The 23122-nt window shown below is 42.1% G+C and overlaps 2 protein-coding genes across 10 annotated transcripts in view; both read right to left on the bottom strand.

Moving 5' to 3' along the window:
- Window positions 1-1340: 1340 nt before the first annotated feature.
- GET4 (guided entry of tail-anchored proteins factor 4) lies at window positions 1341-23056 on the bottom strand. The gene is given in 11 exon segments (NM_001245379.1): window positions 1341-1605; window positions 2650-2722; window positions 2874-2949; window positions 3034-3174; window positions 4958-5096; window positions 6706-6855; window positions 7162-7243; window positions 7651-7729; window positions 11809-12030; window positions 18549-18562; window positions 23049-23056. Coding segments are annotated over 9 exon segments (987 nt in total). The 5' UTR covers window positions 11967-12030; window positions 18549-18562; window positions 23049-23056; the 3' UTR covers window positions 1341-1516.
- The window catches only part of SUN1 (Sad1 and UNC84 domain containing 1), a 33481-nt gene continuing 22756 nt past the window's right edge, over window positions 12398-23122 (bottom strand). For all 9 annotated transcript variants that reach the window (XM_030284376.4, XM_030284374.4, XM_012577904.5 and 6 more), the window contains 14 exons: window positions 22702-22800; window positions 21967-22060; window positions 21798-21856; window positions 20500-20645; window positions 20125-20349; window positions 19536-19622; window positions 19117-19160; window positions 18086-18221; window positions 17287-17541; window positions 16660-16744; window positions 16142-16257; window positions 15493-15660; window positions 14587-14679; window positions 12398-14168 (listed from right to left, as the gene is read on the bottom strand). In XM_030284376.4, the coding sequence (XP_030140236.4) occupies window positions 14055-14168; window positions 14587-14679; window positions 15493-15660; window positions 16142-16257; window positions 16660-16744; window positions 17287-17541; window positions 18086-18221; window positions 19117-19160; window positions 19536-19622; window positions 20125-20349; window positions 20500-20645; window positions 21798-21856; window positions 21967-22060; window positions 22702-22800 (1721 nt within the window). In that variant the 3' untranslated portion in view covers window positions 12398-14054. The remainder of the gene's footprint in view (window positions 14169-14586; window positions 14680-15492; window positions 15661-16141; window positions 16258-16659; window positions 16745-17286; window positions 17542-18085; window positions 18222-19116; window positions 19161-19535; window positions 19623-20124; window positions 20350-20499; window positions 20646-21797; window positions 21857-21966; window positions 22061-22701; window positions 22801-23122) is intronic.

Below are 23122 nucleotides of genomic sequence, written 5' to 3'. Positions count from 1 at the left end.
GTTCTAAACCTCTGCTGAAATCCCAGATAATTTATTACATGTCTACAGCACCAACCCGGAGAGGGAGCTCTTCCCTTAACCTGCTCCACAGCAAAGCAAGCCCCATCTGCTCCAGATACTCCAACACCCCAAGAGAATTACACCTTTACTGCACACAGGTGAAGTGCAGCACTGAGGGCTCGATGACCCACAGTGAAATGCAGAGTGAAGAAAATAGCAAGGAATGTAAAGCTCTGCTTGGGAAACCCTTAGCAGCAGTATCGCACATCCTGGTATAAAGTGTTTATTTGAGACTTCACAATTAACACAAAGTCTTCTTGTCAATGCTTTTTTTTTTTTTCTTCATACAGTCAATAAATTTGTATTAATCCCTCCCCCATGCATGATTGCTGTTTATTAATCTAAGCCTTTTTATTTTCATCATGAAAAAATAAAGTGTTTCCCCACCCTTTCACCTGTTCCCTGTACCAGACTGTGCTGCATTACAGAGGAGATGGAGAATGGCTATGCCTACTGCTGGGGGTGAAGTTACTCCATTATTTATTGATTTATCTTTTAACAGAAAGTGTTAAATGAATCAATCACCCAAGAAAAATAAATATATCATAAAGACCCAGAAGCTCTGCAGTATCCCTTTTCTTGCCATCCAGCCCAGTTCAAACACACACCCTGCCCACAGCAAACTGCTCTGCTCACGGCAACGCTGCTGCCTGCACCTACAGCTGGAACTTACACTGGCAAGAGCTCTTCCAAAGTACAGCCACAAGCCACAGGACATATTTTAGATGCCAAATTTTTATACCTAGGCAAGGGAGATCCACCTGGAAGCCAATTACCTGTGTTCCACTGATGGGCTTTTACTCAAGAGCTATTCAACCTTGTGCTTTTCAGGAAGTATCGGCTAAACACACGCGTGGGCCCAGCCAGAGCCTGGCCTTGGGGAGAGGGGCAAGCAGTATGAAGGGTGTGCATGTTACTCATGGCAGTGGAAGCAAGTTCTTGTATCAATGTCTCTTGGATGTGTATCTCAAATTACGCTGCTTGGCTCGTCCCGCAGTACTTTGGCACCAGCCTCGCAAATCAATTATTCAATTGCTCCCCCTGCCCTTCGAGATCTTCCCTGGAAGAGGGCAGAGGGCAAGGAGGCTTTCTCAGAACACAGATGGCATTGGGTAGGCCGTGAAGGACAAGCCCCATGTTTATGCTTTACTGAAAGACTGTGCAAAAGGGAATACTGCATCAGAAACCGCAGACTATGTTTAATCAGTCCCAGCCGCTGGATCGGAAACCCACTAACTGCTCCGATTGGTTCGTTTGGCTACTTTTTGTTGGCTTCTTTCTTTTTTTTTTTTTACATAAATAATATAGACCGACAGTATAAACATTTCAGCAACCATTTCTAAAAGACCAGAGGAGCCCTTTTAGGAGCCAAGAAACAACTGCAGGATTCAAATTCCAAAAGTGTCTTTGGAGTCATCGAATCATCAGATTTACACGGCACCCATGACAACAACATTCAGTCGAGCTCGATAGGACTGCTGTCTTCCTGACCTTCTTCTGTGTCATCATCTTCCCCAGTTCCCATCAGACTGTTTAAAAGATTTCCTAGAATAAAAAACAGGACAGTCAAAATCATTAGTTTTACATTCTCATCTCAAAAACTTTTAACTTATCTTCCATCCTGCTACAGTACAGATTTCTGTAACAAAAAAACCCCAAGAGTTTTCAAGTAGAAGAGTCTCACCAAGACATTAGTAATCCCACACTGGTTTCCATTATGAATATTGATTTGGGAAGCTGTATACTCCTAGCTGTACACTGATACTGTTCCTTCTCTAAAAATACACTTGAAAAACCTGAAGTCACATATTTGTGTGCTACAGGTGCACCCTCAGAAGGAAAAAATCTCCAACCAAAAGAGGAAAAACACACCTCCAGCAATGAAACTCTCAAAAAGCAGACACAGTCTGCATCATGCTGTAAAAAAAAATTGTCTGAAACTCAGAGGCATCAATTTAAAGATGCCTGAATTGCTGAAAAGCAAATTACGGATGGTAAAACCACAATGTTTTCCATCAGACTTTGGGTATCAGTGAATTGACATTTGTAGGTAAAGCTTCAAGTCACTTTACAAAGAAGCTTAGTTCTCAGAAAAACATTAATTTAATTCACATTTTATTCAAGAGCCAGGAAATGACGGCTGAATGTCTCTGTTCCATTTCAGTCCTTGTGGAAGGGCAGTATTATTTCAGAACTTTCTCTTTGGACACATTCATGTTGTATCAGCACTGATTAGATCTCTACCAAAGCCCAGTACTTGGTTTAAGAAAAATCAGTCCCTGGACTCTGAGGAAATTAAGCTTTAACACCAGTAAGATGCTTTTTTACATAAGAAGCTATACCATAATGTCAGAAATTAACCATAAGAGTCTTTTTAGTACTTCTCTGCTTCTCAGTGATGAAAAGTCTACAAGCTCCCCCAAACTACTTTCACATGCAACCCATTCATCTTGTATTCTACAGCAGGGGCTGTTCCTACAGGCTATGAAAAGAATTATAAATTCCTTAGAACAGATAATCTGTTTCCAACACAGGTGTTTTATCCAGGTCACTGAACAAAGCCTGGAGGTACCTACAAGCAGAGCTTACCTAGCAATCCCCCGTAGGATGAGGTCTGCTTGGGTGGAACTCCGAAGAAAAGCTGTCCTATTCTATCTAGGTACTGTAGGGACACAAGGTGAAAAAAAGGCAATTATTTCATTTACAGGTGGAAATACCCAGGCAAGGTAAAGCACCAGCTCCTATCTGCAAAGCTGGAGACAATCAGCCATTATTTCATTAATTCAGTGAGTTAAATCCTGTCTATAACTCACCTCATTATACATGGGGTCTCTTTTCAGCGAAGGTTGATACTGTTCACACAACACTGTAAATACTGTTAGTTTTCCTCTAGAAAAGAAACAACCAAAAATGTAATCTCAGTTAACAACTGAAAAGGAAACCAAGAAGGACATGACAGAAACGAGACTGTACCCATCAACTGCCAACAGCAGAAACCAGATGAAGTTTAGCAGTGGTTGCACAAAGGGTGGACCCTTCTCTATCGAAGGATGTTTCTGCGTGTATGTTGTAAAAACAACTGATGCGCTGGTCTTATTCTTTAAGCAGAGAAATCTGAAAAAGGAAAGAGAACAGGGCAAGTTAAAAACAAAGGGCAGAGAAATGGTTTCACCATAGAAAAAGGGAAGCCAAAATCTACTTCACTTGTGCATAGAGGCCAACTCAGGCTTGAACTGATGGCAAAATGAAACTTAGAGATGGACATCTTTGGGGATGGTTTGGCCATCAGCTGAGGAAGGGGAAAATCACTACTGAACACACTGTGAAACAGGCAGGTTGGGAGGGAAAACAGACATTAAATATTAATAGAATGAGTTTAACCTGGATCTAAGCAGATTGTACATGATAGTTACTAAAAGAGAACATCCATCTGCAAAATGTGGAAAGACTGGCTACCCTGTAATTCACATTAAAATGATATTGCATCTAGTGGTCCAGGATTTACTATGCTGAGTTAAAAACTGAATTAAAGACCTATTAATCCCCAAACATATCTCCTTTTAATATGTATCTGTCAGTATTTGTTGACTGTCATTCTATTCCACCTCAACATAATGTGGCATCAGGACCATGAATAGCTTGACACAAATGCCTAAAAATCTCATAATAAAGCTGTACTTTGAGCTCCCAAACAATTTGTCCCCAACAGATCGATCCCTCAAACAGATCAAATCCTTGCTCAGGTCCAGTTAAGTCCCATTGGCCTAACAGGCCTTTATCTGGGACAAATGCTGTCAGCAAGCCCTAGGAAAGCTGCCACAAGCCATGTCATTTCTGATGGCAGGCCGGCCTCTAATTCTGCACCCTCACATGTGCAAGGGCTTGGGGCTGTTTTGCCTCACTGACAGCAAGGAACTGCAATTATTTTCATTAGAGAATAAACTACCATGCAAGAGAATTTAACACAGTATTTTACATATATGTAAAGGATGCAGTAGAAATGCTGTATAAAAACTGAAAAAATAATCTTTTAACTTCTCCACAGAATTTCTCTCCATCAAATTGTTTCTGCACAATGAGTCCTGCACATATTGGATTTCCATAAAGGATTTGCTATTGCTCAAAATCACAGCAATCTATAGCAACCAGCTATGGAAAGCAGGACAAATCTGACATGACAGCTCCCTGCTGCCAAAAGAGAGACAAACTTGCTCTCACCTCCTCCCTCTCCCCCAACACCTACTCTTTCCCTGACTCCCTGCCACACAGTCCTGTCTCCACCTCCTCCTCAGACTCCTCCGTGAGCTGCCTTCCCTGCCTGAAGAAAGCCATCAGCTGATTGAACACAGTAAAATTGGCTTTGTCAACCTTCATTCTGCATGAGCTCTGCAAAAGCACACAATAGCTTGCATTCCCACCTCCTACAAAATAAATGCCTAAATTGAGAGCCAGCAGCAACTCTGTCAAGGCAAGAAACATCAAGCTGCTGCTCACAGACCAGGCTGAGCATGACAAGTTGCCTCTTAGGACCTGAGTGAGAGCAAGTTCTGTGCTAAATACAGGGCCTGCTTGAGTCCAGTTTTTTTAAGAACACACAGATAAGCCCTAACTAGACATAAAGTGGTGTTAATAAAGCTAAGAATTGTGCTTGCAGGGTTAAACAGATTACATTCATTCTTCAGGCAATTAACATAATTTCAGGTCTTGACCTTAATACATTATTTCCCTTTTTTTCTCCCCAGTCTGACGAATTTAACACATCGGTTTTCAGACAGTTTTCTCCTGTTGTTCTGACCAGTTTCACAGTTTCTTTTGCAAAGGCTGTGTGGTTAAATTAGATTGGTCCCACACATAATGTCATCTCAGCAAAATGCTTCAGAAGAAGTTTAACACCTACTGTAGTACTGCCTGAGCTACAAACATGTCCACCTCACTGCGGTATCCGCGGGACGAGGAGTATTCCACCAGCATATTTGCACAGCCCTCACCATCTGTCGAGTGCAAGAAGTGATACCGAGATTCACTATAGTTTTGCTCTAGAAAAAGAAAAAAGAAAAAGGCTGTTAAGAAATCAGTTCAGTGTAGCTGAACATAAAACCAAATTTATTAGGCTTGTACTTTATTAGCTGGTAAAAGAACAAGAGTTACAGGTGTGGTATATAAACAAGACAGCTAGTAAAAAAGTCTGTAAGTTACAGATAATTTATAACGGGAGATAATCAATTTTACTCTAAGTATATTTGAACAACTGCCAATAAATATAGTTTACTCAATTACAGATACTGCTGGCTTGAACTTTGGTTTTATAATTTTATCTAAGTGAATGCTGACACGTGATGTGCTATCACCAGTCCTTAGGACAGGAATCAAGAAGTTCCATATTAGACTATGTGCACCTAGAAGTCAAACAGCACCTTTGGTATCCTTCTTTCATTTCCTATTTTTAGCTTAGCCCACTCTTGCTACCAAAACTAAAATCACTTCCATATGCTGAACAGAACAGCAATTATACAGGAAAAATGGTGTAAGAAGTGGCAATGATTTGTTAGAACCTGAAGCAAAGGATTGTGCAAAATCATTGCAATGACAAAACTGGATAGCTGCTAATCTTTTGAATTTGAAAGCACTGTTTTAAAAATCTGAGCCTTTTGTGATAAAACTCAAAAAGCTACAGACTATGAAAATGTAGGCCCTTTGCTCTTCAAGAGAACAGTGAGCAGGCAGCTACAACATGGGGACTTTTAGTTTCAGAATGCTTCAGAATTTATCCTAATTAATATCCTGTTTCTTATCCTAATTGTAGCAGCCTCTAACTTGAATGCAGTGGGAAGAATCCTCCCCTTCTGGCTGGCAGCAGCCATCAGGCTAACATAAATCCCAGGAGAGCAGCTGGGAATTGCCTATGGCACACAGAGAGGCTGCAGCATTGACCATTATTGGGTCAGGGTTGTTACATGAAACCACTGTCACAATTTGGCAGCTACTGAAAAATGTAAAATAAACAATCAACTTGCACAGTTATCCATGAGGAGCCACAGAAAAAATGGCATGTAGTCAACTGTTCTCAATCACCTTTGTTATGTTTTGAACACAAGACTGTAAATACTGGCTATCATCCACAAGTACAATAATTATTTAGAGCATTTTGTGTTTTTGTTACATCCCATCACAAGTGATAAAATGGCTCATAAATCAAAGGCAACAGCATTCATTTTGAAATAACTCTGCTGGCCAACTTCTCAAGAAGTACTTAATTATAGTCCAAAGACTGTTTTGGATGCCAGGTGATGTATTTCAATCTTTGTCATGTTTATCCAGGATTTAAAAACAAAAAAACTTGCCAACAGAACATCTTTGCTCCCCGGCAATTTTCCTCCTACCTCAGTGTCTAAAGGATCAACCTGCCTTTTACAGAGAGCCTCACAGCAGCTGTGTTTTGGATTTTGCACTAATACAGAGCTACAGACCCAGGTTTTATTTCTGTAACATTAGGAAGACATTAATGCAAAAATCAGATAATGGCAGAATTCAATCAGTCATTTCCATCTCAGCCTCCTTAGATTACTCCCAAAGCAGATCTCTTATAACACCTTGCTTTCAACATTTTCAAAGGAAAACACAGAAAGGCCAGTTGATTTTTCTTACCTTTCCACAGGGTAATAGCTAGTAACTGGTGTAGTTTTGGATGTCCAAGTTTTCCTGATCCCCCACTGGACCATTTTAGTGCTCTGGATACGAAAGCCACTCTCTCAGGAGAATTTGGATCCATTAAACTAAACAATTTAGCCAAGTTTTCTGGAAGTAATAAGGTTGAAAAATACTTAGCATTAAGAAAAACAAGATGATCTGCTGCTTCTAATGCAGATCTAAGATCCATCTTTAGGACAGGCAGCAATGTTAGTTCCAAGCATGCCCACAGAGCCATCAGGAACCCACAATTCCCTAACAAAGTTTCCCCAGACCATTCCTATGGGGAAGGTAACCCTTAGCCACGTTAGGAAGGCATCCAAAAAAGATTGCAGCTTTCAAGACTATGAACAGGTCACTGTGAAGGGAAAGCACAACTAAATGCCACCAAGCCAAGAGCAGAGGTCATCTCACCTAAAAGGTCTTCTGCTACTTTTGCATCCGACTTCTCCAAAGACTCCAAAACCAGCATGGACAGATCAGCAGCACTGTTTTGCTACAAAACAGACACATATTGGCAATGATGAATGTATCAGGGCATAAAAACAAACATCAACCAGAATTCTGGCAGCAGCAGGTTTAATGCTTTTATCAACAGCTAGGGCACAGTATCAAGTCTCAGCCTTCCTGATAAAAAAATTATAGTAATTTGATGGCATCAAAGAGAAGCCTCCAGGAAAGCAGAACACAGGCATTGTTTGGATGCTCACAAACACTGCTGCTGCATGTTCCAGCTTGGCATAATCCTTCTTTGTGGAGAAAGGCTCAACAAAGAGATAAAACAAAAGATTACAAAGCAATTACCCCAAATATTTACCACTGAGAACCCACCATTCATCTCTCCAAATTTTGGGAGTAACAATTCCCTGCCCTCAAGCCACACACACAAAACCAGTGACTTACCTGGTTATGACTGAAGAACAGTAAAGCCCCTGAATACATGAGTTCTCTTGCTTCTGCATGTTTTCCTTGTGACATATACCTGAAAAAAATACCAAAGCCATGGTAAAAATTACCACTAAATAAGTTGTGTATGGTTAAAGTTACTTATATTTAAAGGATTAAAAGATGGCTAAAATTTAACATAACGACAACAAGGGATTTATTTTTAAATCAGGTTAATTTCAATAATGATGTAGCTTGAACTGCAAGTTGCAGTTTTCTGCTCCAGGCCTGATGGAATAAAATGAAGAAAATAAGAAAGGAAAATGAGAGAGCTACAAATATGTTTGGGGCTGGAACAAGAAAAGGGAATGAACCCAAGACTTCAACTGAGCAAAAGATGCCAATGTACTGAGCCTCTACCAAAGTCATCCCAGTGAAACAATTTTTGGAATACCTCCTGGAGAGCTGCTGACCCTTCCACTGGCCCAAGTTTCTCTGAACACTACAACTCTGCCAGGGGACATCAGCCTGTCCTACCCCTCTGCTGAACCAAAGGAGCTCATCTCTCATGGGTTTGAGAGTAAGATAAGCACAGCCAGCAAGATTCACCATGCAACACTTCAAAAAAACCAAAATATAATGCTTCAAAACACACTTTCCACCTTTCTCACTTAATAGTTAACGAAGAAATAAGGAAATAAAGAATTTGCTGCCAGTGGTTACCTCAGGACCTCTTACCACAGAGCTGTGATTGCAGCTTCCTGCACATCATCACTGTCAGTAACTACAGCTCTTGCAGAGTCACAGTTCTAGCTCATAAACACAGCATTTCCCATAAAAGCAGTTTAGGTGTGGCAGAGTTTCCAAATTCCATTTCTCTTAACTGCTCCTCAAAAAGTCTGTGCTCTCAGTAGCTGATTTGCTCCTATCACAGAGGTGTCAGCTCTACCCTGCTGCTTTAGCACCTGCACTTTGGTTTGTCCCCTGTGGCACACCTGGCTGGGCTGTGCCCGTGTCACCTTTCTGTTCCTGCAACCCCAGGCCCCCCAGGCTGTTCCACAGCCCAGGAGTGCCTGTGGGGTAACGGAGGGGCTGCTGGTTCTGCGGTGAAGCAGGACAGTGTGGCCATGGGGGTCACACCAACCAAAGGGACACCCAGAGCATCCCAAACCTCTCATGCTGTGCCCCAAATTCCTGTCACACGTGTCCCCTGCTGGTAACATCACACAGACAACAAACAAGGGACAAGACACTCCTCCCATCCTGCCCATCAACTCTGAGACACGCCAAGGGCTTTCATCCCAAACAGAACTGAAATAATGGAAGGCACGACAGAAGTGTTTTGGAATAATTCTCAACAACTCGGATTTGCAATCACCATGGTAAATGTGAGTCAAATTAATCCATAGCTCCAGTGTTTTTATAGTTGGGCTCCCATCCAGGTTTGCTTCTAGGAGTTGGACTCAGCATGGATCCACTTCCACAAATTCTACTTCCAGTAGATCCACAATGCTATATGGAAGCTCCTAATCTGAGAATTATTACAGATGATACTAAAAGCTGCTGAAAACAATTTTATAATATAAAATAAATTTTAAAGAGCTGAGGTTTTTCAAAGAACTTTTATCAGAAAATTTGTTTAATAAAAATAAATATTGATGACATTTCTCTAAATGGTATTTAAAACAAGAAAAATCCTGGAGCAGATAATTTACAGCAGAAAAATGACCTACAAGGACCAGGGAAATAGAAATGGATGTCACAAGGATATTACACTTTGAAGAGTGACTCAGTTACCAAATCATGAAGAGAGAAGAGCTCAGCCCAGCCAGCCTGGGGAGTAACAAACACCACCAGCTCAGGTGTGTGCGAGGGAGCTCAGGCTTAGGCAGGAACAGCAGTTTTCCACCTGCTCCGTGGATCACAGAGGGATAATAACTCTGCAGGAGGCAGGCTTATGGTAATCTTTCCTCCTCCACTTCTTCCCCTCCTCCACCCTAAAATACATCTCAGTGCATGAAACTGAGTCAGAATTTCAAGTTTACCCTCTGACAGACAAGCCAAATGTTTTACAGGCCTGTGTGTTCAAGAGGAATAAGCACTGGCTAACCCGATCACAGTTCCAGAGCTCAGGTCATCCCAATCAGCATTACTGTGTCTGACAAAATGCTGATTTCTATCACACTTTACAGAGGATTCACAAGACTACCCAGCCATGCAAATGCCACCTTTTCATTAAACTGAACACATCCTTTCACTTGTATTTAAAATGGAAAAGGCAGGATCTCTGATTCCAAATTAATTCAGGGAGGCTTGAGTATGTGAGTTAATACATCCAGAAGGCTGGAGAAGTGACCTCCTGAGCCAAGACTTCTCACACCACTGCAGACACCACATCACATAATCCCTACCATAAAATAGCCAGGCTTTGTCTTAAATTTAGATTTATTCTCAAATACAATTTAAGTCTTAAGGCCTGGATAGTGCCTGGCTGATCCCATCAGGGAGGTTATGGAAGAACAAACTGATTTAATGTGAAGGTGCTGGGACACAGGGCAGGGCAGGGCAGGCTGTCTGGTGTGTGCTGGGAGCGCAAGGATTTTGCACTAAGGACTTTCCTCCCCACTTTCTGCCATGATTGCTGTTTTTCTGTGCTTACTCATAGGCCAGTCCTCCTCATAACACCGATGAGGGCTGAGGATAGGAGACACAAGACACAGGACAGGGAGGGTGGTGTCCAGTTTTGGACTTCTCACTTGAACAAAGACACTGAGAGGCGGAAGGTGTCCAGAGAGCTGGTGAAGTGTCCAGAGCATGAGGCTGATGAGGAGCAGCTGGGGGGACTCAGCTGGGACAAAGGAGGCTCAGGGGGGACCCTTCTCTCTGCAACATCTGAAAGGAGCCTGGAGCCAGGTGCTCCTATCCCAGGCAGCCAGTGACAGGATGACAGGAAATGGCTTTAACAGAAGGTTCAGGTCAGACACTGGGAGAAATTTCTTCACAGAAAGGGTGGTCAAGCATTGGAACTGGGCCCGGGGTGTGGTGGAGTCAAGCTTCCTAGAAGGGTTCAAGAAACATTTAGTGCCACTGTCCAGCTGACAGGTGATTTGACTTAAAGCCAAAAGTTGGGCCTGATGACATCAGAGGTCTTTTCCAACCTAACTGATTCTGTGAAGCCAAATTTCCATCCTGTCCTCCCCAGCTGAGGAAGCCCCTAGAACAAACACCTCCTTCTGTGCTCCTGCAAGCAAGGGTCTGTATGTTAAAATCTGGTGAGAGAAAGGGTGACCCCTGCAAATTGCAGTGGATATGAAAAATGAAGCCTAAAACTGCTTTACAATAAAAAACTGTTTCCTTATGACAAAAGAAGCAGTAGTAACATTTCTGAATAAATGCCCAGGCCTGCTCTACTTAGACACTGTCACGTACACAACTACTACACCAAGTGGAATTTATTCCAAAAAGCTGCCCCGTTCTGGCCACCCTGAGGGCTGCTCCTTTCCGACCGCGGCACCGGGGTGGCCGTGCCGTGAAACAGAGGAACCCCGTGTCCCGGCGGAGCAGCAAGCAGCCTTCAAACCCTGACCCTCAGTGACATTTACACCGAGCCGGGCTCGGCTCCAGGACGGCCCCGGGACACGGGGCGAGACCGGCCCGAGCGCCAGGGGACGCCCGGGGGGACACCCCGAGCCCATTCCGCTGGCCGGGGGCCTCATCGGCCTCCCCGGAACGCGGGGCCACCGAGGGTCGCTGGGGGACGGGGCCGAACCTCCGCTCAGCCCGTGACCTCCGGGCAGCGTGACGCAACACCCCCGGACAGTGCCGGGGCCGGCGGGGCGCGGACCGGGGTCGGGGCTGGCCGCCAAAGGCTGGCGAGCAGAGGCTGCCCCGCCGCCCGAGCCGCCGGCGGTGCCGCTGCGGAGCCGCGGCCGGGCCGGGCCGGGCCGTGCCAGCCCTGGCGCCGCCGCTCCCGGCCCGGCCGGGCCCCGCTTGGGCCGGCGCCGCGCGCCCGCCCCACCCCGCCCCCCCGCGGACCAATCCGAGAGCGGGGCGCGGAGATGGACAGGCGCGGCGGCCAATGGGGAGCGGCCGTGGGCGCGACGGGGGGAATGCGTGGGAAGGCTCTGGAAGGCCGGGCGGGGGAGGGGCGGCGCGGCGGGCCCGGCGCGGCCCTACCTGAAGAACAGCGTCCGGTACATCTGGTGCGCCTCGTAGTAGTCGCCCTTCTCGACGCTGGCGCGCAGCTTGCCCTCCACGCGCTGCACGCCGCCGCGGTTCCTGCCGCCGCCGCCTTTCGCGGCTTCCTGCTCCGCCGCCATGATCGCCGCCGCCATCAGCGCGGAGGACGGGGAGGGGAGGCGGGAGCCGGGCGCATGCGCGCGCAGCCCCGGCGCCCCGCTGCCCGGCTTCCGCCCGTTCGGACGGCGGCGCGCGAGGCTCAGCCCGCGCGGCTGCGCGCGGCGCCCCGAGCGGTAACGGCGGCCGGGAGCGGCGTGAGAGGAACGCGGGACTCGAGGCGGGGCAGCAGGAACCGCAGGATCCCTTAAAACGGCAACAAAAACCACGGAACGGCCGATGGAGCGCGGGCAGTGAGCCTGGCTGAGGCTGCTGTGGCTCAGGGATGCGGGCACGGGAAGGGATGCAGCCCCGCACGCTGTTCCTGCACCTGCGCCTTGTAAATCCCCCCACCCCTGCCCCAGCTCGGGGCAATTTTGGAATCAATCTTTCCCCATTTATTTAAGCAGCTGATTAAAATTTAAAAAAATTTAAAAAAAACAGAAAGGTTTTATTTCTTGTTTCAAGTATTACATGCACTTTCAAAAATTAAAACTCTTTATTTAAACATCTCAATAGCATCTTGTCAGTTTGGAGGCAGCAAAGAATAACAGACATTTTGAAAAGCATTTACAAAAATACATTGCACAAAGTCCTATCTTGCTTTTTAAAAAATAAGTTAGTGTTATTCAAAATATTCCCCCCACGGCTACCTAATTTCAATTTATACAGGATAATTCTAATTTTAAATATGTAACCTGTAATATGAAAACACCTGTACATGTGTCATCTACTCCTCTGCGTAGGCCATAGGTTCTGTCTCTAGGTCGAGCGAAAAACAGTTCTTCACATGGAGACTTTCTGTATTTCAAACATTCGAGGACTGTTGTGCAACATACATAACTCAATTCAGAAAACCAGTCAGCAGGTCCATGTGTAACAGTTCTGTGTAACTACAAAATGCACTAGGAACAGCAAGATAAAAATTCTGCAAACAAGTGAATTTCAGGAATCTTTTCCAAAAGGATCTTCAAAGCAGCAAAGGCTAAGGGGGGGCAATAAGCAGTTTCATCTCGTTCTATGTGAAAATGTTGTTTCCAGGAGTAACTCTACTCGCCTGGTACCCGGCTAAGGCTCGTGGGGAGGATCAGGAATGCCCGTGTTTGCACACAGCAGCGCTGAGCTCGAGTCCCTCTTGTAAATGTGACGCAGCCACAATTACTTCAGGCTTGTTTTCCACACACCGAATTCTCACAGTACATTTATGGAGCGTAACAATCAACCAGCCTAAGGAAATCTTGTCCCACACAGATCACTTTGGACAAACTAAGGTAGTGCAACTGCTGTACAGCAGTATTTACTGAGTGGTTCAGCAGGCTTATCAGCTCCAAGCCAGTCAGTCAGTACATCAAGGTCGATTTGGGATTGACACTAAAAAAAGAACAAACTGGCCAAGTTGCCATGGTAAAAACCCTTAAAATAACTTCAGTTACTTAAAGTTATCCCTGACTTTTAGAGCAATTCACGGCCACAAATTACAGTAAAGCATTCTCAGTCGCTGGTGTTTAAACTGGTTTTGGTTGTGTTAGCTTTCCCTGACAGTAGTATTTATTGTATTCAATATGTAGCAAAGAAGCCCTTTTGGATCCACCAAAAAGGTTAAAAGCAACTGTCAACTGAAGGACATCTTTAGCCACAGTCAGTGTTCAAAATGTACCACAGTTTTTGGCTTATGGTGCCAAGCTAGCAAAAGTATGCAGTTAAGTCCTGGATTAAAAAAGAACAGATTCCTAGTTGCAGAAAGTGTGGTTTATTCTTTTAAAAAACCTATACATTCATTTGTAATAAAATGTGTGTCACCTGTTTGCCATCTGGGCTTTATGAACCAGAGCTGTTTGCATGCATTATTTCTCTCAGCATGGACACAAATATGAAGCGAACCGGCAATTACAAGCTGAGCCTTAGAGCAAATAAAAATTGGGGTTTATACATTTCTGCTGACAGTCTTCTGCCTTTATCAGAGGATCAACAGTTCTGCAGTGTGCATCTTGCATCCTCATCCTTTACAGATTCCAGTGTTGTAGGCTTCCCAGTATATACAGATTAGGAACAAAATGTACAAAGCAGCCACCCCCCTGTAGTGTGGATTACTCGGCAGGTTTCCCGTGCACTCTGAACCGATAAAGGCAGGTGTACTCTGCATGGCCCCAGTTAGAGAAAATCCTCAGCTCCACTATTTGGAATGCATCTTCATTTTCCTCCTGCAGAAAAAAGCAAACGCACAAGCCAGTGTCAGGATTTTGGGACAAACAGCTGCAACTGAAGCTTTCTGAGTTCTTACCGACTGCTGGTACTTGCTGGAACCTAAACTATGCCTTGGGAATTTTCTGTTCCTTTGAACAGAACCTTCCTTGCCTTACAATTATTTGTGAGTCTGAAGCAACATGGAACAGACTCTTCTCATGTTTAGCAACTTACCACCATTTGTGTCCACATAGCAACAAGGCTTCCTCCCCTCCCACCTATTAAGGCCATAGGTTTGAGGCAGAGGTAGATTCTTCCTACCTCAGCTTCCACAGTGCCCAGACGAGAACAAGGCCTTTTCCCTTTATTGCACACAAGTGTAGAAAATAAAAGTAGCTTTCTCCTGACACTTTAAATCTTATAATCCAGACTTACCATCACTGGAAACATCTGCAGTGGTTCTCCATCTTGATCATAGACATACTCTCCTAGAAGCTTGCCTTCTTCTTGATATTCATCATCCAGACCCTGTAACAACAGGATAAAGATTTTTGCTTCCATCAAATTTCCAATCAAACCCAAACTAGAAGCATGCCTACAAAGAGTATCAAGAGACAGCACTTGAAGGATAAGGCCAGGATCAGAATGATTCCCATGTAATTTAAAGTTCAAGCAGAGCTCTGTATTCCAGTTTCCTGTCCCATAAATAGTTGTGCTGTTTACATATTCCCACGGTCAGACCCTTTAATTTTCATGGCTATTCCTGTATCACAGTGTACAATAGGAGCTCAGGACAAACAGAGAGGACATCAAGGCTGAAGATTCAGTCGCCTACAGGTGACTGTTCAAGACTTTATAAAAACCTGACAAAAAGTTCTCAGACATTATAACTACTCTCTGATTCTGATATACCCTGTGGTCTGTTCTGTTCCAAAATCCTGCCTACACAACTGTGGTGCTGGGTAAAATGAACTAAAAAAATTATTTAAGGCACATCAAAGATAAGATGCAAAAACAAAATGGGAGGGATAGTGGGTGGAGAGAGGAAGAATGGAAAGGAGGATGAAACAAAGTGTATGAAAGAGCTAGATGAAATAAAAAAACATCATCTCCCTCCAAAAGTGTTCACTACTGTATAGAGCAAGAATAAAGAAATAACTCACCCAAATTAGTTGCAACATTTTTTACTCAAAGCTCACAAATAAAAGCAATTTTTAAAGAGCAATGAGTTAAACAGTTTATTGTCTTCTTAGCTGTCTTTCCTCAAGTTACTCTTCTCCAAGGTACGCAATACACATATTCTGTGTACAAACATCAACTTAAATTCAGAGACAGACTTACATATACTGCAAAATTCCTAGGAGCACTGGTGATATTTCCTGTTGGTGAAAGAGTTTTTGGTATGTGTTCCAAGGTAAAGGCAGTTGGATAGATCTTCATGGAAAGTCTCACCACAAGATAGCCCTGTGATCCTTTGAAAGCCCAGCAGTTTCCTGGATACATGTCCGGCTGCACAGAAGGAAGGTGGAGAGAACAAGATGGGACACAACAATAAAAACAATGTTACAGTGTTTTCTAGTTTATTGTAATAAAGAGTTGTAATGAATTCTGAGTTCTTAGGGACAGTTTTAAACAGTAAGGTGCAGAAATAATCTTCTTGGTGGAGCTCTTCAGGAAGGCAGCACACCCACCTGAGCTACCAGCGGTGTTTGGAAGACCTGCCTGGAGATCAGCTCTCAACAGGAACCCTCCCAGCCCCCTCTTTGCACAGGTCCAGTGCATCACCCAAGCTTCCTGTGACTCTCAGTTTTGCTAGACTAGAACTCAAGCTGTGTCCAGGGACTGCCAGAAGAATCCCACTTTCAGGAACATACCTCCAAGTACCTGTGCCCCCAGTATATTATAGAGATACATCCAGCACCCAAAGAGCCATTCAAACCACTCAATACAAAATAACATTGCTGCATTTGTTTACTTGGCCTGTAATTACCTGAATCACCACTCTGGGAGACTGAGAGAAGTACCACAGAGGAATTCCAAAGAGGCTAATTAATGCTGTCTTGGTCTCATAGGTTTCAGAACAGCGAGTACTCAGAATGCTGCCACCTCAAAAAAGACAGATCAGGTTAGCAAAAATAGAAGTCTTCAAGAAGGAATAAGTAATTAAGGCAGAGATTTATATAAAGCTTAATGAATACCAGATTAAAGACATTAAGATCTAGTAATTTTCTATGGATACAATTCTTTTATCACATACAATGTTATTTTAAGAACAGGTTAAATGTTTTTCTTTTCTCTCTTATCCAGTTGTAGACATATTGAGAACTATTCATGTCCATGCACACTTAGGCTGATGTACAGGCCTGTAAACACCTTCACAGATTGCAATGATCTGATGGTCAGGCAACACACAAAAATGCTCTACTAAGCTTTACTCTTCATTTTAATATTTCTAGTAAATACCACTACAAGCATGAATAGTAAAATGGTGTTTCCTCTATTATTTACCTCCAGATTCCAAGGCAAAATCCACCATCCCAGTCTTGTCTTGAGAGTAGAGTTTCAGTGCATTATTTACAATAATCTGTGCTTGCTAGAGGTGTACACATACAAGAGAATGGAAGGAAAAATATTTTAATAAGATCAAGTGATAAAATAATTGATATTGACATATCTGTGAAGTTGCAAGCATCTTTTTGAGATGCTGCACTTCATCACAAGTCCTTGAAAGCCTCTGTCAAGGCAGAGGCCACTTTTAATGCATAGCTGTCTTAAAATACAAGTTCATACTGCATCTTGACTGCTGGTTTGTTTTCTTTTGAATCTGCATTCCTTCTTCCCAAGACCCTGAGCTGCATTTCTTTGATATACTTGTTTCCCGGGAATGCAATTTTCAAGATAGCACACTTCAAAAAAACATGCAAGTGTTTTACAATAGGCAACAATTAATGCTGCAAGAATACACCCAATAAAGCATTTTCTGCAGTTCTTCTAATTTCAGCCGATGTCCTTGACATCTCTTAAAATCATTAACATTTATGTTGACAGTCATGCTTCACAAAATACTCCTGAACAAAATACTCAAGAACTCTTTCCAGTTTTAGTTGAACTTTCGAGACCTTAAAACTCACTCACCGCTTCTGTGATTCCAGAAATCCCTGCGTTAGTCACAGCATTTGTAACTACTTCAGATGTTACTTTTTGGTTTGTTACAGACATATGGAGAGTAATATTTTTGAGGATCTGCAACTCAAGATCCCGCAGCAAAGTCTGTAGATCACTTTTGCTCACAAAATTGGAGGCAAGCCACTGGAGAAGTGATTCAGGCAAGTCTTCTTCTTGAGTGCCAAAAAGCATTAGCTTGACAGATTCCTTGACCTGGGCATCTACCTAGTAGAAGCCATTAATAATTATAATTATTAGTTCTTATAAATATATATAAAATATATGACAGGTACATAGCTAAACCATTAACAAGTCATAATTTAGGTAAAAGTTAATAATCTCATCTCAATATTGTTGTATTTTGTTGGCTATGTTCCAGTCAGACCTTTTAAAAGGCTTCAAAAGAACTCAGGCAGGATTTTTTTAGAAATAACTATCAGATAACAAACCTAACTTGCTTTTACATGAGTTTCTTTACTGTATTTCCATGGGTTAGCAAAATACATCAACAAAGTTCTGTACTGAGAACTGCTACTATGTCATAGCTTCCAAACAAACCCCTGCCATTGTAGAAAACAAGCAATAAACTCCTCTCTAGTAAAGTATCATGCACTAATGGAAAAATTCACAGTAACCTTACACACAACACTGTCATTATTTAAGTTTAATACTACCCCCATGTTACTGACTGTAGTGTATTTCAAGAAAGTTAGCGAACAAAACCAAGTACTATCAAATTTTACTGGGACAGAGAAGTTGCAGAACCTACTTTTTCAAGAATGACATCCATTTTCTCACAACTCGTCTTCACACCTTCCCCAGATAACAGCTTTGATTTCATAGAAGCCAGTTCTAGTTCTAGCTCTTTAATTTTGGACATAAGTAGACTGTATTGATCATCATCTCTGGCAAAAACGAGGAGTCAATTATTAGGAAAGAGTAGTTGCAATCATTCCACCAAATTCCAAAGGTGTGAGAATATCCTTGTGTAATACAAAGTGCTCTCCTAGTTCAATTGTTCACACACAGTGAACTTGCATTTGTAACATATTGTTACTTAAGGCATACTTAGAATTAATATATTCAAAGCAAAGTATTTTGAAGTAATGGAAAAATCCAGCAGTGATGACTTCAGATTATCACCAGGCTGACAAGTTAATAACTTGAACATACACAGGTTTGGAGGAATTTAAGGGCTGGCAAACCAGTCAAATTTTTTGTGAGTTTGCCACTGGTTAGAGTGAGTCTCAGGCTACCTCACTCAAGCCAGAGTAACCCCAGAGGCACTGCTTAGTTACAAATAGCAACTCATATAAGACCAATATAGATCAGTGTCCAGTGAATGCTATGAAAAAAAAGATCTCAACTATCATTCTAAAGCCATTTTACATTTGATTCTAATTTAAATGGCAATTCAGCAAAGAAGCCAAAAAACAGAAGACAAAAAATAGAATTTATATGGTTTAATAATTTAAATATAAAGCCCATCAAAAGCAGTTACTGTATATTTCACTAAGTGATCTGAAGGAAAACAAATGCATTTATAAGACGATGAAAAGTCTCCCATTCTCCTATACTATATAAATAACTTTCTCTAATGAAAGTGTGGTTGTAGGGTTGCCCTCCACACTGGAGGAGAGTCCTGTGCTGATGTTTAGCACAGCTGAAATCCAGTAGAAGACACAAGTGTTCTTGCTGACAACAAAACCCTGCAGGGTCAGTTAACTGACATAAGATAAGGATCACTGTCAGTTGGCAACAGGAGTGAAAAAGCAAAATGTATTTGAAAAGTGTGTATACCTCACTGATTTTGATTTGGCTAGGTCAAACTCCTTCTGGATGTCCTAAAAAATACAAAATTTAACTTTTAACACATATAAAGAAATTCAAGTGAAAGAAAGAAGATAAAGAATGTTACATGAAAATAAATTTTAGCACCATCTGTATGGGACTGTGCGCACAATTATGTTTATGCCTCTAATTCACAAGGTTGCATTCCAAATAGAACCTGAATCAATGGCCAAGAGAATAAATTTTAAACTTTGGAATGTAACCCTCTCCAAGAAGGGGGAACCAAAATACAAACAAGTTTTGAGACTTAGGGAACTGTAATAGCCACAGTAAAGGAAACTGCTGTTTGGAACAGCAAATAAAAAAAGTCAGTATGCTTTATCAACAGGTTACAACTAGAAGAAGTCAGCAAAGCTCACTGCCAATACCTTGGATTCAGCTGAGAGTTCTCTAAGAAGGTCTTCCAGAGTCTGGATGCGCAGCTCATGCTTTTTATGTAAAGCCAGGAAGTCGGTCTTAAAACAGGGAAGAAAAAGGACGTGTATTTTGTTTTGGAGTACAAATACCATAATTGATATTTTCTGCAAAGTGCACTTTTAATTCCATTCTGTGAATGTTTAAATGATTTATCCTGCAGATAGTGTGGGAAATTACAGAGTCTGTAATAAATACGGAAGTCTGATTTAGCTGTAGTAAGGGTTATATACAGGGAAGTTTACCCCAAAATCCCTGCTTTGTCACTAGTCCTTCCTATAGTCTTCTTTATCTGTATAGAAACAGGATGAATCCAGCAGCTTTTCAGCAATGTAGGAATATACTTTAGGCCACCTGTCTGGAATTAATCCTTTGTCACCAATAACAAAGAAGGAACAAATGCCCACAACTACTCCCTGGCCCTTACTACCTACTAGTTATTTCTAGAGCAGAAAAAGAAATCTCCAGTCAAATCACTCACAACGTGCATTTATAGAAGAGAACAATCTTTTATCAGGAAACATCAGTAACTGACTATCTTACCTTTTCCTCCACTTTCTTATCTTTAAGATCTTGACTCATCACATTTTTTATTAAATTTATTATTTCACTTCTGTCACTCATCTTGGCAACCTGATTATGAAGATTCTGGAGTAGGCTCATCACTTCATTATATTCTTTGTTTTGGTGATGGCATCTGTCAGACATGAAGGCCATTTGCTTTTCCAGCTCACTTATACGACCAAAGTCAAAGATATTTGTGGTATCCTAAAATATAAAGATAATGCTTTAATATACAAAAATCAATGTATCTACCTTACTCTTGTGCAACAGGTAATTATTGAAAAATACTGAAGACATGGAAGTTAAGAGATCTTAAAATATATGCAAGTTCTTTCCTAGATTGTTCTCCCTTACCTTTGGAGGTTGTACAGAATGAAAAGAATCATCTTCAGGTTCAGGAACATGAACAGAATCATCTGTCCTCTGTATTCTGCCAATTCCTGTCCAGTTCAATGGAGGTAATAATGAAATTAAGCCATTAAGCCTCCAGAACCAGAAACCTAGAACAGAAACAAAAAGCAATGTGTGTTCAAATGAATTCTCTGTTCCAACTGCTTATATCTACAAATGGTCTTTTAAAGGACAAAGCTACCTTCAGTTTGCAAGGCAGGTGCCACACAATGGACACTGCTCCAGTCTAAACAAACATCACCACAGAGCCAGCTTTAAAATTTTTTAATCAAGCACTCAAGAATATTAGGGAACATCCATCAGTCCCACTCACACAGTTGTGAGGCAGACAACTTGCACCTATATATATATCATGGTACAGGCCTAAACTCATACTACTGCTTCCTGGGCACCTTGGTCACCTTTGCTGATTAAGACAGACCACATTTTCTGAAGGCAGATGTAAATGCTGCTCTTTATCTCCATGGAAATATGTTGCATGATAGACTTACTATATATCACATTGTGTAAGAGCTAATAGAAGCTGGAAGAAACTTAGGCTTTCACAAGATTACACTTATTTTTGCAATATCTTAGTGGGAAGTAGCAGCATTTTCTATACAGGGTAAATTCTTTCCTTGCTCAGCCATATACAGAGGACTTTGAATCCCCACTGTAATTTTCCAAAAAGCTTCATCTTCTCCATAAAGTAGCTACAAGTTTTTAAGACTCACAAAGACATGAAACTGCTTCTCAGAAATGGCCCAGCACTTCTGGTAAATACTTCCATTTGTTTCATTTCAAAGTTGACAGCTGGCTGGAATACTGTCTACTAACCACCCTAAAGTGAGCAGTATCTTAATCAACTAAGGCAGAGTCTACGGCAAAGGAAAGACTTTGGATGAGTAGGTAAAAACTTAACCACACTTCTACAGAGACTGACAAAGCAATCAGTACCCAGCCTACTCTTTCATTGCTACTCCTATGAAGGGAAGTAAAGAAAAAAGGATTTCAGGATTTCATTTACTCACTGAGCCACTCTTTCTAAGGAGCTCTATGCAATTAAATCAAGGATATCGCTTTCATGACAAGGGGAAAAGCTTGCTGACTTGTTGGTACCCTGGAAGCTTGAATTACTGCCCTGTTCACAAATAAACTTGTTCTTTTTCAGTTCTGCATCTTCATGTATCAACTCAAAATGCTATTTTGGAGCAGCTGTAGTAAACACACTGATTTGAATTATAAGTGAACAATTGACATACCTAGTAGAAACAGGAGTGGGATAAGAAACAGTAACCACCTGTAGTTCTTTGGAAGGCATCTATAGTAAGAGAGAACAGTTTACCAGAAAGAACACATTTATCATAATTAATCAATTTATAACTGGGTAAATAACTTGCTCATAAAACAATTATTTCAAAGGATACACACCTTCTTACAAGAAACACCTTGAGCAAAGCCATCAGAGTAACAAGTTGATACCACCCAGTTCTAAGCAACCTGAACATGCCAGAAGCTGCCCTCCCTAGAAGACAAAAGGTGGGAGTGTGAAATGTAATTACTGCAGCACATGTTCAAAGAAACCAAGCAGAGGGACATGCAGCTGTGGCCAACAATATCTTGCAGAGTGAAGAAATGCATGAATAAGGCAATGCATGCAGCTTTTTGACATCTAGATACCACAAGTATGAAGCACTGTAACACCAGCCAGTCAACAAGGTCAACGGCCACACAAAGGGATGAAGTGCTCACTTGTTATGACAATACTACCTTGCTGGAAATTCAGTATTCATGTCTGAACATAAGTTATCACACTCTGGAGACCTCAGTATGCTCCAGGAAACACACAGATTAGCAGCAACAGTTTTTGGTAAGAGGAATACCAATATAGCAATTGACTGCCAAACCAAACACACCCCATTACTCTTGACACCCCATATTCAGTGCTATTGACACACTCATTCCCTCTGGTTAGTCTCCTGTAATGCCTGTGAACAGAAATACACCCTCTCAATTAAGCATCTTTTGGTCAATAACGTAGCACATGCATTTCATGACACAAAAACTACAGCATAAGCACAGCTGAATTAGTGTAAGCCCCTGTAATCCCCTAATTTGCCAAAAGGAACAAGCAATGCACACACACACAGAGATCAGAATAGTAACCTGGAGAGAGAATGGCCAGCCACAGTAGAGACAAGACCTTCTGCGACACAAGCCATCCCGTCGCTCCGGCTGTTCGCAAGGCGTGGAGCATAAAGTAACCTGGATTATAACAAATTAACTCCATGTGGTAACAGACACAAAGGAGCTGGAGATTGTCTTCAGTACATGCAGTAAAACAGACTCAGTCCCCTGCCCATCACATGTTCTGCAAAATTTTAAACTGTACCTTTCAGTAATCTCAAACTTGGTTCTTCACTACTTTAAAGCAAAGCAAGCCACTAATATGGAGTCAAGTAATACCAAGACAGTTTAGAAACTGAATTCTCATGGATAAACAGACTGAACACCACCTGTGCAGTTAGAATATCACTTTTCCAAAATCAAAGTTTACATTTTGTTAAATGTTTATCTAGCAATGCCA

This window comes from Taeniopygia guttata, chromosome 14 (genome assembly GCF_048771995.1).
Source record: "Taeniopygia guttata chromosome 14, bTaeGut7.mat, whole genome shotgun sequence".
Classification (NCBI taxonomy): domain Eukaryota; kingdom Metazoa; phylum Chordata; class Aves; order Passeriformes; family Estrildidae; genus Taeniopygia; species Taeniopygia guttata.
The sequence above is the reverse complement of the archived record's forward strand: the minus strand, read 5'-3'. Positions and strand labels throughout refer to the sequence as shown.